The sequence below is a fragment of the Giraffa tippelskirchi genome, chromosome 11 (assembly GCF_054371585.1).
Source record: "Giraffa tippelskirchi isolate mGirTip1 chromosome 11, T2T-mGirTip1v1.2.pri, whole genome shotgun sequence".
Taxonomy (NCBI): domain Eukaryota; kingdom Metazoa; phylum Chordata; class Mammalia; order Artiodactyla; family Giraffidae; genus Giraffa; species Giraffa tippelskirchi.
The window spans coordinates 132,514,197-132,529,492 of record NC_137285.1 but is presented as its reverse complement, the minus strand read 5'-3'; the positions used below and the strand labels follow the sequence as shown (position 1 = coordinate 132,529,492).

Below are 15,296 nucleotides of genomic sequence, written 5' to 3'. Positions count from 1 at the left end.
ATAGAATTTAAGTTGAAAAATTACCATAACATTTCCCTGACTGCTTATTTGTTGTTGGCACACTAGGTAAAATCTCAACCACATTCTCTAATTCAGCCAGGACTATAGAGTTTCAGTTTTGTTCCTAAGCAGGAATTTTGACATAGTCATCAAATGTCAAAGCATTTTAGTAATTACACCTTTAACTTCATTCTCAGATTCATCCCAGCTGTCTTCTTATCTTGTTTCTGACTGCATTATATTACTCACTCAGAATGAGGTTCTAGGTTGTTGGAAAGGAAGTCACAGAAAGACCAAAGCTTCTATGTCTTTGTTAAAAAAAAAAAAAAAGTGAAATTTTGAGACTTTACCAAAATATCCCTCCAGCTCTTTGGCCTGTACATGCATATGAGGACCTTGTTCTGATGCATATCTGAATAAGGCTGACTCCTGTTGCCTAGGAACACAGTTCTTTCCCATATAAGTATTGCCCTTCCCACCAACAGATGCAAAAGTAAGACCAAGGTTTAAATGTATGCTTTTCTCTCTCACAATTCAGGTACGGAAAACATCCATTTCTACTCTGCTGTCCTTTTTACCCCTCCTTTTCTGGCAACTTATAATTTTCTGACTTTTCACAACACTTCTATTGATAGCTAGCAAATAACGCATACTTTTGTGTTTGAAACAAACTATTTTAAAGCGAATTTTGATTCTAAAATTTTTAATGTGCCATTAACAAATGTAATTGCTTATTTTTAAAAATTAAAGTTATTCTAGATTCATAGAGCATAACTGTTTATTAATGAGGCATTTCATTCTTTTAGAGTTTTAGAAATTTTGATTAGATCTAAATTTAGTCATATCTAAAACTATATCCATCTAGTTAATCTAAAATGGAGGATAATTTGATAATTATCTGCAGCTGGATCATAAATGGAACTCATGCCATTCATTAAGACAGAATTACTGCATTAGGATATTAATAACTAATCTTGGCTCCAGCACTTCTTTGCAGTGTGGCCTTAGGCAAGTCATTTAACCTTTCCAAGCTTCAGAGTATTTGTCTGCAAAATACATCTATTAATACTAGTATTTTGAGTATTTGGCACAGATTCTGGCCTATCGATAGATACTGGCATATCAATTCTGGCTAAATGATCATTTGTAACTATTAGTGATAGTAATAATGAACAAATTTAAAAACAGTATTGCGTTTTATTATGTCGTGCTTACATGGATAATTTTTTCTTTTCATTATTTTTAAAGTTAACCATCTCTCTATTCATCTGCAAAAAGATAAATCATTTTTTTATACAAGTCACCAGTTTCAGCTAAATTAAAGATTTCAACTTAAACATGGAACCATAAAACATCTAGAAGAAAGCATGCATTAAAACATCTAACCCAGAGTAATGGTTAATAGACATCTTTATGTACATGCAAAAAAGGACAGAATCCATAAAGGAGAAGACTAATAGCTTTGAGTACATAAAAAATGGAAAACCTTCTAAATCTAAAATGCATTAGCAAAAGTGAACAGGAAAATATGACAAATAGGGAAAAACCTTCACAATATAAATATTAGAGAATGAGATAATACATTTAATATATAATAAACTTGATATAGTACTGTTCAGTCTCTAAGTCATGTCTGACACTTTGTGATCTCATGGACTGCAGCACAACAGGCTTCTCTGTCCTTCACTATCTCTGAGAGTTTGCCCAAATTCATGTCCACTGAATTAGTGATGCCATCTAACCATCTCATCCTCTGTCACTCCCTTCTATTGCCCTCAATCTTTCCCAGAATTGGAGTCTTTTCCTGTGATTCGGCTCTTCATAACAGTGGCCAAAGTATTTGGAGCTTCAGCTTCAGCATCAGTCCTTCCAATGAATATTTAGGGTTGGTTTCCTTTAGGATTGACTGGTTTAATCTCCTTGCAGTCCAGGGAACTCTCGAGTCTTCTCTAGCACCATAATTTGAAAGCATCAATTTTTTGGTACTCAGCCTTCTTTCAGGTCCAACTCTCATATCTGTACATGACTACTGGAAAAACCATAGCTTTCACTATATAAGCAAAGTGATGTCTCTGCTTTTTAATACGATGTCTAGGTTTGTCATAGCTTTCCTTCTAAGAACCAGAATCTTTTAATCTCATGGCTGTAGTCACTGTCTGCAGTGATTTTGGAGCCCAAGAAAACAAAATCTGTCACTGTTTTCACTTTTTCCACTTCTATTTGCCATGAGGTGATATTACAATAGAAAAGGATAAATACTTCAATAGAAAAATAAGCAAAGGACATGAAAAGGAAGTATATGACAAAAGAAAAATTAAGAGTCAAGCCAAATAAAGGAGATCAGCTTCACTAGGAATCAAATAAATGTAAGCAATGAGATAGTATTTTTTCCCTATTAATTAATGAGGAGACATAAAGCTAGGAATAGCCAATGTTGGTAAAGATGTGAGAAGACAAGCATACTCATTCCTTTTTTGTATTTGGGTTTTTTTAAAATTTTATTTTATTGGTGTTATCTATTGCTATGTATCAAATTACCCCCAAACATAGTAATTTAAAACAATAAACATTTATTATCTCCCAGTTTCTGTGGGGTAATCTGGGAATTGTTTAATTGAGTAGTTCTAACTCAGAGTCTCTCTCATGAAGCTTAAGTCAAGGTGTCAATGGAGGTTGCAATCATGTGAGGATTGACTGGCTGGAAAATCTGCCTCTTAGCACATTTACATTTGTCCAGAGGCTTCAGTTCTTTGGCGCGTAGGCTTCTCTGTAGTGCTGTTCAAGCATTAGCTAGTGATCCAAGAGAGGAAGAGAGCAAAGTGGAAGCTGTGCTGTTTGTCATAGTCTAATCTCAGACAATCTTCTTTGGTCACATAGACTTATTCTGGTACAATGTGGGAGGGGACTACACAAGGGTCTGAATATTGGGAAGCAGGGAATGTGGGGGGCCATGTAGGAGACCAGTACATTCTTTCTAAGGAACTATTTGGCAATATTTATCAAAATCTGTGAAAGAATACATGTTCTTTGGACTTAGTAATTCCACTTACAGCAACTTAATCCAAGGAATCAATCAGGAGAAGGGGATGACAGAGGACAAGATGGTTGGATGGCCTCACTGACTCAATGGACATGAGTCTGAGCATCTCCAGGAGGTGGTGAAGGATAGGGAAGCCTGGCATGCTGCAGTCCATGGGGTTGCAGAGTTGAACACAACTGAGTTACTGAACAACAACACCACCACCAACAACTGCTATGTCTATCAGAATCTTAGACACATCATGGCTCTATCTTTTGGGCCCTTCTTTACCCATTTCATTGGATATATATTAAGTTTTCCCATGTTCCAGATACATCTTCTTTCCAATAAGAGGGAAATATATCTCAGAAGTAAGCTTACATAAAATGTTTTTACCTCTGTTAGAGGATGTGAAACATGCAACTACCATCATGATATAAGGTGTTGAAACATATGTAATATTATGTCCACTACTCATGTTTCTCTCATATTGATAATATTGTGCTCTTTGTTGCTGAATTTTGGCTTTGGTGCTTTACTATAGGATGGATGTGAAATAATGTATTTCCCTTTTTCTGTCATATTTACTTCAGTTGAATTGTCTTGGACATTTCTAAGACAGTAAGAACTGACACAAAACCAAATAATATAATGAAATAAAATAACACAGCTTCAAGATAAAGTGAGAATCCTATTTTTTTTTTTTTAGATAAAACTCCGTTTGTAATGTTTTTGTGTTAGCTTAGTGGAGAAGGCAATGGCACCCCACTCCAGTGCTCTTGCCTGGAAAATCCCATGGATGGAGGAGCCTGGTAGGCTACAGTCCATGGGGTCGCTAGGAGTCGAACATGACTGAGCAACTTCACTATCACTTTTCCCTTTCATGCATTGGAGAAGGAAATGGCAACCCACTCCAGTATTCTTGCCTGGAGAATCCCAGGGACGGCGGAGCCTGGTGGTCTGCCGTCTATGGGGTCACACAGAGTTGGACACGACTGAAGCGACTTAGTAGCAGCAGCAGCAGTGATTCAAAGGACTTTCCAGGTGGCACTAGTGGTAAAAGAAGCTGCCTGCTAGTGCAGGAGACCTAAGCGAATCCAGTTCGATCCCTGGGTCTGGCAGATCCCCTGGAGAAGTCCATGGCAACCCACTTCAGTATTCTTGCCTGGAGAATGCTATGGTCAGAGGAGCCTTGGCAGGCTATGGTCCATGGGCTCGCAAACAGCTGGACATGACTGAAGTGATTTAGCACAGTGATTCAAAATCTTTTTCCAAGATTATCTGATTAGTATACACCACAAAGACACTATTTTAAATTGGGCCTTTTAAAATGTATTTTGTAATAAAAGCATAAATGCACATGATAACAATTAATATTTGAAAAAAATATGCTAATGAAAAATTGTCTCTTCCTCTCAAATGCATGTTTAAAATTTTGATAGTCACTTACTGATTAATTTAATAAAAATTTCTATGTACTATATTTTTAATTCATATTGTTTCTACCTTTCTTCCTGACTTTTTCTGAACCCCTTCCTCTTTTTTTATCTGCTCATTCTTGAGATATACTCTGTATTTCTATTTTTAATTGAATCGCTTACATTAAAAATAGCATTATTGAAATATAATTAACATACCACAGAATTGAAGTGTGCTGTTCAATATTTTTCAGTGTATACACAGGGTTTTGCTTTCATTACCATGACCTAATTTAGGGCATTCATATTTAGTTATAGATTTTGTAACAAAGTTCAAAGTTATTTAATATCTCTTTTTCTAGAATAAAATAAGGACCTTAGTACTCTTTAATTATCCAGTGAATGCTTCCTCATATTTTTTGTTAACACTTGAGTTCTACACTTTAAAAAAGAAGTTTATATAATACTTTAAGCAGCATATCTAAGCTTTATGAACTAGTAAACAAGCTGGAGGAACAAGTTGCTTTAGCCTCCCTATTTTGACTTCCTCATCTTTATAATACTGGAGAAGGAAATGGCAACCCACTCCAGTATTCTTGCCTGGAGAATCCCAGGGACAGCAGAGCCTGGTGGGCTGCCGTCTATGGGGTCGCACGGAGTTGGACACGACTGAAGCGACTTAGCAGCAGCAGCATGTTTATAATGGGAATAATAGTCACACCTTTCAAAGGGTTGTTTCAAGGATTAAAATGTAAATATGTTATTATGTGGGAAATTACTTTGATGTACTGGTGGACTTCAAGTATGTGCCTTGATAGGCTATCTTTGAGTTCATGGAACAGAAAATGTGCAGATTACAATTTATTTAATCCATTTACAACACCAAGTATAATATATGGAAAAAGAGATGGGCTAGGTTAACACGCATAAAGTACAGGTGGGCTGAAGGGCCACATTTCCTGAATCTCTGATATAGATGCATCCTCTCTCAGTGTGGCATCACCTTCCCTGCTGTTGATGTGGTTACCAGGACCAGAGTTGAAATTGGGCCCTCACAGATGAAATGTACGTGAGACACTGACACACTTGATCCGGGAGACAGCTGGTGGCAGGTACACTTGGCCAAAAGCTGTGCTCCCCAGGTGGCCTATGGGCAGCTGTGGATTTTATCCAGCAGAGAGTCCAAAATGAGAGTCAGCAATGGGTGGTCAGTTAAAGATCTCACGATTGTGCTTAATTTACATCTAGTATACAGTAAATAGGTGTTGTTTTGCTTGTTATTTAGTAAATCATGACTATTAAATGTCTAGTTTGTCTTTCTACCATTTTATACGTATGTTCATGGACACGCTCTAATTACTTTCTGTCTGACACTTCTCAGGTTACTAACTTACTTATCTATGCTTCCTGTGGCTAATGAAGCGCATCCATCCTATTTGTTTCATCGTCTTCCAGAGCAGAATTGAATATTCCCCCCAAATAGAGCAACTGCAAATTACATGTACATAATACATTTACCTTTTATATAGAAATAACTCAGTAAATGTTAGCCATTATTGTCAATATATAGGATGGCTTTGGTATTTAGCAACCGAGTTAAACTTGATCAGATCAAACAACAAATTAGAAGTCTTCATATGAAAGTTATTTGTCTTGAGTTTGATCTGAAATTGACAATAAAGTACAAAACTTATTAGCCAGATTTTTTTCCTATTAATCTAATTTATCCTCCAATCATTCCAGTTGTATAGATTTTTGGCTGTTGCTTACAAGGCTGGTAGTACTGTTTTGTTTTGTTTTTTCCCTTCCCTATAGGCTTATCCTCAGTTTGTTCTGACCTACCTAGAGGAGCTAAATGTACAAGTAGATGTGACCCAGACAGAGTATCACCTTCACCACGGTGCCTGGACCACAACTCATCAGGAGCATGGCAGCAGCTTAGCAGAAGAGGTCAGTGCAGTGAGCCAGAGGCAAGACAGAGCTAGATCTCTGCAAGATATTTTGAAAAGAGGAAAAATGTTTGGGTTGTTTTCAGGAGGAAAGAAGGAATTCACAAATTAGTGTTATTGATATTTAAAATCATATCCAGTACATAAACATCTGTTTATATACTTATATTTATGTAAACATCTATGTGCATATTTATATAAGCATTCTTTTTGTTAAATAAATGGTGACACACTAGTTTTTCTTAGGACTGCCTTCTTTTGTTCTGGCCACATACCAAAGGTTTATGTGCTGGATGAAGAAGGCTGAAGGAACCATGAAATGTGCACTGTTAAATTTTTTGGCATATATAGTTTAGACATTTCCACTCAGTGAAAATTAGCTACATAATTCCTATATCTCATTTATTAGGTTCTGCAAAAAAGTGCCAGTATCCCTGATTTGAAGCAGCTGCCAGAGCCTTCAGACACCCACTTAATGCCAGAAGGTTCTCTTGGGGAGACAGGGCAGCTGACAGTGGCCCTGGTGAAGAAACTGGAAGAGAAACATCCTAAGGCTTCTGCTCAGAGGTAGGGCACTGACAGAATGGAGCTTTATTGCTCAATGACATTCGATGTTTTCCTTCAGTTTCATGTAAGATTGATTTCTTGAAGATTATTGAAATATCTCAAAAGCCCTTTGGCTCTCAAGCATGTTGTTTTCAGGTCACATTTGATGAAGAGAGGTGACATTTATGTGTATTTCATTGAAGACTGATATATGGTATTGTCTATTAATATAAGTATACTTAGAAGGGTTACTGTCCTGGGATCTCACTGAAATATTCTGAAATAACATAATTAGTACAAGGCAGTGCAGAGCATATATATCCAATTGTGAAAATATCAAAAGGTCTTAAAGAAGGGCACACTCATAGACAATCCTTTCTGTGTTCCATAAGAAGAATATTGGGTTAGACCTAGGGTTAAGTGCATGACAGATGGTCTTAAGTAGTGATAATCTAACAAATTGATATAATTCCATCACTAGAATAAAACTAACATCAATGATTTTGCTGCTGCTGCTGCTGCTAAGTTGCTTCAGTCGTGTCCGACTCTGTGTGACCCCATAGACGGCAGCCCGCCAGGTTCCTCCGTCCCTGGGATTCTCCAGGCAAGAACACTGGAGTGGGGTGCCATTTCCTTCTCCAATGCATGAAAGTGAAAAGTGAAAGTGAAGTCGCTCAGTCGTGTCCGACTCTTAGTGACCCCTTGGATTGCAGCCTACCAAGCTCCTCTGGCCATGGGATTTTCCAGGCAAGAGTACTGGAGTGGGTTGCCAGTGCCTTCTCCGATGATTTTGCTAACTGATTGAAAATCATCCTTGATTGGAAAATGGAAACTATTTTTTTGGTCTTCTTCATTTAATCAGAAGACTAAAGTTTATTATTGTTATTATTATTATTATTGTAGGGCTTGGTGTTGTCAAGCACAAAATGACTTTATAAACTGCAATGTCAATAGACACTTGTTTGAGATTAACTATTGATTGAAGTACTCTTAAAGGAATAATACGGTTCTTATAATCAGTAAAGTTCAAGATAATACCTGAGTTTAAATATTCTAATGGTATATAGAAATGTCAACTGCATGAAAAAAGATTTTAATTTCTTTTTTACGAAGTTTTTTCATCTTTATTGAGACATAGTTGACACATATTAATAACACTGTGTAAGTTGAAAGTGTGCAATGTAACTTTATTTCAATTAAAAGCTATTTTATATTCTTAAATTATATATTCCTGCCTCAGTGTTCAATAGGAGGGAAATATTTTTTTCTTGATAAAAATTGCCCCGTCAATTTATTGTCTCTCTAAAGTATTTATCCTTCAAATCCTTTGATTTTGTTGTTTTGAGTAAGATAGGGCGCAAACAAAATAACAAGCTTAGTATCTTACTGTTTTATAGTATGGGGGTGTCCTGAGTCTATATGAAAACCTATGTTCCAGGACCTCCTCCCCCACTGTTTGCTTTCCAGTTGTACATAAGGTTCTCAGCTCTCTGATGCTTCCCAACACAATCACAAGACTTCAGCTACACATCCAAGCCACTTTCTATCTGGGTCACCAAGATATAAGTCCCTTAGGAATAGTGTTTGAAGTTTTCATGTAAAACACCAGGGAGCTGAGGAATTAAAATACTGTTCTATGAGGTCGTTGTTGGCCTGTCTCTGTAGGCTCACTCAGCAGCCATTTCTACTCTACTCTTCTTCTTTTTTTTTTTTTTCTTGTGAATTTGTTTTTATTTTACTGGGTCTAGGGGATGGGATGGGGAATACCTCTGTAAGTTATGCCCCACTAGGAAGATGTCCATTCTAACTTTCCTGGGATAGCTTTCGGAGCTTTTTCTTTTTCTTGGAGCTGCTGCTCTTGCTGGCAGCAGCCTCTTCAGGTCCACTGCTGAGTGGCTCCTCCTTGGAAGACAATTTCCGCTTTTTCTTGGGGACCCTCTTGTTTTCTGACTCATCAGGGTCAGTAACTGGTTCTTCTTTGGGAAAAGATTTCTTCCTCTTGGGGAGACTTCCAGTACCAGCTGTCTCTTCAAGATCACTACTAACTAGCTCTTCCTTGGAAAAAGATTTCTTTTTCTTGGGTTTGGAAAAAGAGACAGATGGGTCTTCCATTCCATTCTCCTGAAGAGCCTCCTGGGGTTTTTGCTTTTTCTTCTTTTTGGGTCTTTCACTTGTCTCCTCACACTCCTCCGGGGCACTGCTATTTTCTGAAGAAGCCAGGGCAATTGCAGCCAGCCTTTTCTTTTCTTTCTTCAAGCGTTTCTTCTCCTGTTTCTTGAGCTTCCTAGTAATCTCAGCAGCCGCTTCCTCTGCCTGAACCATTGCCTCCTTCATGACATCCAGATTCTTTTGGGGAATCTCTCCAGTCTCATAGAAGGACAGCCGCTCCTCAACTTGTTCTCGAAGCTTCTCCCCAAAAACACTGGTGGGCACCTCAGAGAAGCAATCGATTCGTGAGGCAATACTGCATTTGTTTGCCAGGTATCAGGAGATGCGACCTTTGTTCTTGGCAGCTGCTCGGCCAATGAAGGTAGAGTGTAAAATGAGTCCGTATTTTGGGGTGTTACCCCTTGTCTTCAAGGCTCTGGAAACTTGGTCCCTTTGCTGGGCCCAGGGAATCACTCTCTACTCTTCTTGAGATAGTGCTGGGGGTTCGTCATTATCCTGGGTTCTATTCAAGGAGGAACAGTTTTCTCCTGCCCTCAGATTTCCGAAACCTGTATGGGGTTTTTGTGTTTGTCTTATGCTGGCCCTCGTGGGTCACTGTACAGGAACTAAAGTGCTAATTCACCTACTTCCCTATAGCTTTTCCAACCTGGATTTTTTTTTTTTGAAGGCTGGGGGCTTTGGGTAGTTTGGGGGTTTTTCTAATGTTTTCTGTTGTATCTTCCCTGAAGCAGTGTAGTCTGATTATGAAACTTAGGAGAAAAGAATATAGTATTGTATTAGGCAATGTGAGGCAAATAAACAACAAAGCTGTTAATCACAGTTAATTTACCACAGTACTTGTTTGAGTTGTTAGAATGAAATGAGATGACTTTAAATTTCAGGAATGTAGTAAGTACTTAATACGTAGAGTTGTGAAAATGTTCTAAAAACAAATAGGGGTAGAAAAGAATTGTTAATGGAATTTGTATTTAGATGTATGATTTTTTAGTCAATAGAAATTGACTGGTAAATATATTTTGGATTTTATTTAATAAGAAATTTCCTAGGGCCATTTTCTTAGTGAGGGTTCCTCAAGGTTTGCGTCTCAGGATACAGTGACTTTTCCAGCCTTTTTTTTTTTTTTTAAAGCCACAAAGATTTATGTGTATTCATTTCTCTACTCCCACAATTTACCACAATAGGGATAATTTCTGTTTTTCTCCTCTTTCTGTTCCTTAACAAAGTTATCTTGAATCAAGTATTAGTACTTAGAGCAATTACTTTCCTCCGATTTTGGAAGGAGTTGTTGGGCAAAATTAGAACATGGTATTGAACTTGGCCTATTGACTGCTTTGAATCTTAGGTTATCTTGTTAGGTTTGCATATTTTCCAAATATAAGAGAATCAGTGCATCACATTGTTTTGTTCTTATTAATGATGATTTTATGAAATAACATCACTGCAAAAAATAAAGAAATAATGTGAAATGATACGAGTTGTGGAAATTGGGAAAAAATAGAATACAAGGGAAAACATTAATGAGAAAATAGTCTGAAAGAGTATATATAATTGAAAAGAATAAAATGATATAAATGTGTGTACTTTCTTAGAAGTAGCCAAGGAAGGAGAGAATCAGAAGTAGCCAAATTTGGGGAAAGACACAGAGGTAGGTAGTTACTAGCAGGTAATAATATGAAAAGGGAAGATAGCATTTGATAATTAATAACATATACTGACTTTGCTTAAGTGCTTTGTGTGCCATATTTTCCAGTAACCTATGAGGAATTGTTACCAAACCAAACTTGGGTCCACTTGCCTAGATGCAGTAAAGCCCACCTGCTGACACTGGATTGTGGCAAAGCAAGAAAGAAAGAAAAGAAAGAAAGTGAAGTCACTCAGTCGTGTCCGACTCTTTGTGACCCCATGGACTGTCACCTACCAGGCTCCTCCATCTATGGAATTTTCCAGGCAAGGATACTGGAGTGGGTTGCCATTTCCTTCTCCAGTATATCTTCCCAATCCAGGGACTGAACCTGGGTCTCCTGCATTGTAGGCAGACGCTTTACCGTCTGAGCCACCAGGGAAGTTGTGGCAAAGCAAAGTGCAGTATTAATGCAGGGCACAAAGCCAGGAGTCCAGGACAGCTAATGCTCAAACCCTCTGATAGGTTTCAAGAAAACATTGTTAAAGGCCGGGTGAGGGAGGAGAATTGCAAATATGTGGTCAGTTTGCACACAGTTCTTTGATTTGGTTGATAGTGAAGTAACAGGGTGGTGTCGTATTATCGATTCTCTGGCTCTGGTAGGTCTGGGAACTACCTCCTCATGGTCATCAGGAAATTAATATCTTCCATTTGGTGGGGGTTTAACATCTGCAAAACAAGTCAGGAAATGTGTTCCAGATACTATTATCTAGGTACTTCAGAGAACTGAAACAGAGGATATGGAGGGGAAGAGTCTATCACAGGAAGACCCCATAGAGTCCTGCTCCATTACAGTATGTAAAACAGAGGTGTTAATCTCTGTTTTACTGATAAGGAAGTTTAGGTATACAGAGAATAAGTTATTTGGCTAAGGCTTCCAGCTGTTAATGGCAATTTAAGGCAGGTCTATTTACACCTTAAGTGTTCTTCTTAGCCTCTATGTTGTTCTGCCTGACCATTCATGCTCTTATCTTAATGATTATTCCACATTTTTAGCCTTTCAAATGGGGCCTATTATTTTGACTGGATATCTTATAAAGGAATCTTTAAATAAGGCAGAATAGTTTAGAAATACAATGATAAAAGATATATCAATATATGCAGCTTTCAGTGAAGACTAAATAAAAGGTAGACAATATTCAGGGAGACTTCTTAGATTTCTTAGATTTACTGATTTAGAGACCTGAACTTGAATGGATTTGAGATTTTAAAAATCCTCTTTCTAATAATATAACTATAACTTGTCATGATTAACCAAGGTATTTCACACATTGAGTGGTAGTTCAGTTCAGTTTTGTATATACTGAATTTGGGGATATGTAAGAGCTGTCATTTGTTGAATACTTAGCATATGCCAACTGCTATTCTAAGTACTTATTTATTCTTCTAACAATGTGATAGACTGATCTACTTATTGTCATAATAACCTGATGGTGGAGGCACTCTTATTATCCATAAATATGTAGCCACTATGGCTCAGAGAGGTTTCAGGATGTGTCCAGTCATACAGCTAGTTAATGGGAGAGATGGGATTTGAACCCATATTCACTTGGATCTGTAGACAATGTTCTTAGCCACTGTTTTATTCCTCATTCCTAGTAACTTTTATTGTCTTAATTTCATAACAGAATAGAATGTCATCATATGAGTAGCCGTATGGTCATTGCTAAAATTTTATGTGTATTACATCATAAAAGATTTAATTAAACTATTGCCATTTTGATTGGTATATTATTTTGAATTATAGCCTTAAAAAACTACAACAATCATCAGAAACCAGGTCATCTACAGAATCATTTCATTTAATTTACATTTCAAACACTTACAGAAAGCAACTAATTTTTTGTCTTTTTTTAATGTGAAAAAATTCTTTTTTCCATTGAAAAGAAAGGAAAATCTTCTACTGTGTTACGCCTTTCATGTAAGATTCTTAGTACATAATAGGTTATATTTTCCTGTTGCTTGAAAACATTTTGCTTTCTCTATTAGTGAGATACAGAAATGCGGCTCTCTTCTTACTTGGGTAAAGTAAGTTGTGTGTACATTTAAGTCTAAGTTTAGTCCAAAGTAAAAATAAATGCCACATTCTAGCATCTTTTAGCGTGTGGAATGTGTTTGTTTACCTTAGTTTATCCAATGGAGCCCTTTCCCCTTATTTAAATTGAATAGGGGGTGGGGAAGTACTGGGACAGCCGACAAGGCACACTGACCCAGCTTGTCACCCAGTGACCTGTGAGAAGGAAATAATGAACTGTGAGTAGCTGTCATCCTAACTGCTTCTGACAGTTTGCCTTTGGGCACATCTGTGTTAGTTGCATTGGAAAGGCCTTTGTTCTTTTCCCACTAGTGACTTTGTGGAGCGCTGAGGGGTTTGCTAGCTACTGTACTCCTAACCAGCCTCTGCCTTCCCAGGGAAGCAAGCAGCTGCCACAGATCACACTGACATTTCTCTTCATGACTCAACTTGGCATGTACTTCATTCTTTCCAAAGAGAACAGATATTTAAAAGTTCTTTTTTTAAAAAATTTAAAATGTACTTTAATGTCTCATGAGTTTTCCTTCTACTAAAAAAGCAAGTAATAAAATACATTTATTGTTTTCATAGTTTTCTATAGAAGAAGTAAAGAAAATAGATAACCTACCAGATGGGCAGGTGAACTGAAGGAAAGATCAAAACATTAACAGTTGTTAATTATTGGGTTTAAAAATTTTGTATATTGTTTATTTTTAAAATTTTAATGATTGAATATTATATTTGCAAAAGGACAAAAATCAGCATATGTTATGAAAAGGATTTTTCATGTAAGTACTTTATTAGTAGGAACATTTAGACTAAAATAGGTAAGGATATGCTATATTTGGTGCAGATATTCCACTTCTACTTTTAAGATGTTTTTATCTAATAACTTAAACTTTAAAATGTTGTAATATTTACATTTTAAATTAACCTAGTGCATAAAATTATTATAATCATTAGGAGAGGTAATTTGATAAGAAACAGGTGCTTCTGTCCCTGGGTTTCCTGAAGTTATCACTACTATTTCAATCATAACGAAGGCAGAACATCCTGAATAATGTGTATTATACCCTAAGAGAATTGTTTAAATTAAAATCAAAGCTTCATTTATAAAATGTAATTCCTGAATCAGTTTTAAAGTCTTATTTACATTTTTACAATCGCTATAAAATCCATCCTTCTACTGTAATTAAGTCTGGCTGCAATCGGCATGGAAGAAACCCTGAGCATTTGGTACTCAGTCTTTTATACTTACTCTTCCAATAGAATATAAATCCAAACTATACTGCATTGGTCAATTTTTGTAAGGTTTTTTTTCCCCTTGATATTAATAGAATAGAAGAAATGAAGCTTGAAAAAGCTGACATGCTTGTTCCTGCATTCAAGTTTTTTCTCTCTTGGTAACAGGTTAGAGATGCACTAGCTAGCAGAACTATTATAGTCTTCTGCTTTTCAGAGAAAGGTAAATGAGTAGTTATGAGAAATTCTTTAAGTGAAAAAATAGTGGTCATGTCTATATAATTATAATTTGTAGAAAAATTAAAAATTGAAAGACGTTGATTTTCTTGAGTAGTCAATAGCATACGATTTATTACTCTATTAAATCATTTATATAGTTTTGCATATAGTTGATGGTAATCTATAACCATCTTATTTGATTAGAGCATTCTCATTTTGTTTATCACACATCAACACAATTTTTGTAGAGACAGTGAATACGCCGATCAGTTTTGATAATAGCAAGCTCTGTCTTTTTAAGGAAAGGGGACTGTTTAAATTGCTACACTCAAATTCTTATTTCTAGAATGCTTACCAATAAAAGCAAATGTAAGTATAGTAATTGCTCATGATATTCACTAAATCCAATTAAGTTTCCCAGGAAATAAATCTCATCTTAGGTTATATTACAGTTACTCACTGTTGAAATGCTCAATTTTAAGCATTAGCCTTTAGCTCTTTTATATTATATGAGAGCATTCATTTAAGAACCTAAAATTATTGTGTTCCAGAGATGCAGAGATATGCTTATAAATTTTTTTTAATTAGAAGTGTTAATATCCTGATTTTGGCTGATATTATTACCAGTTTGCATTTTGGTATATTTAAAAATTAAGTCCCACATGTTCTCTGTGAGCTAAAATAAAATGAACACAGAATCTAATTGCACCTGCCTTGTTGAAACAAAGTCAAAATCAAGCATTCCAAAGGATTAGGTTTATATCCATAAATGTGTATTAATTCAAAAATTATAAAGGCTTTCAAATAAGCATTTTATGATTAATTTTTGTTCCACTTACTGCAATGAGGTACCCAAACCTTCAATTATGCTGGTTAATTTACATTTTTAAAAATGTTCTACTTATCTTTCTGTTTTATTCAATATTGTCTATAAAGCTATTCAAGGTATGAGTGGGAAACCCTATACCTACAATCTTCAAACTTATATCCCCAAAACTAGAATGTCTATCTAATATTATCATAGTGAAAATAGTAGGTA

The 15,296-nt window shown here is 36.2% G+C and overlaps 1 protein-coding gene and 1 pseudogene across 7 annotated transcripts in view; one reads left to right on the top strand and one right to left on the bottom strand.

Annotated features, from left to right (window-relative positions):
• The window catches only part of DCDC1 (doublecortin domain containing 1), a 453,546-nt gene that overhangs the window by 267,757 nt on the left and 170,493 nt on the right, over positions 1-15,296 (top strand). For all 6 annotated transcript variants that reach the window (XR_014069367.1, XR_014069370.1, XR_014069369.1 and 3 more), the window contains exons 18-19: positions 6,253-6,387; positions 6,796-6,953. Coding sequence is in view for 1 of the 6 variants with exons in the window: in XM_081544080.1 (XP_081400206.1) it covers positions 6,253-6,387; positions 6,796-6,953 (293 nt within the window). In the remaining 5 variants the exon portion in view is untranslated. The remainder of the gene's footprint in view (positions 1-6,252; positions 6,388-6,795; positions 6,954-15,296) is intronic.
• Positions 7,156-11,103, bottom strand: LOC145526984 (nucleolar protein 56 pseudogene; annotated as a pseudogene). Its single transcript, XR_014069379.1, has one exon. The product of XR_014069379.1 is annotated as a nucleolar protein 56 pseudogene (transcript).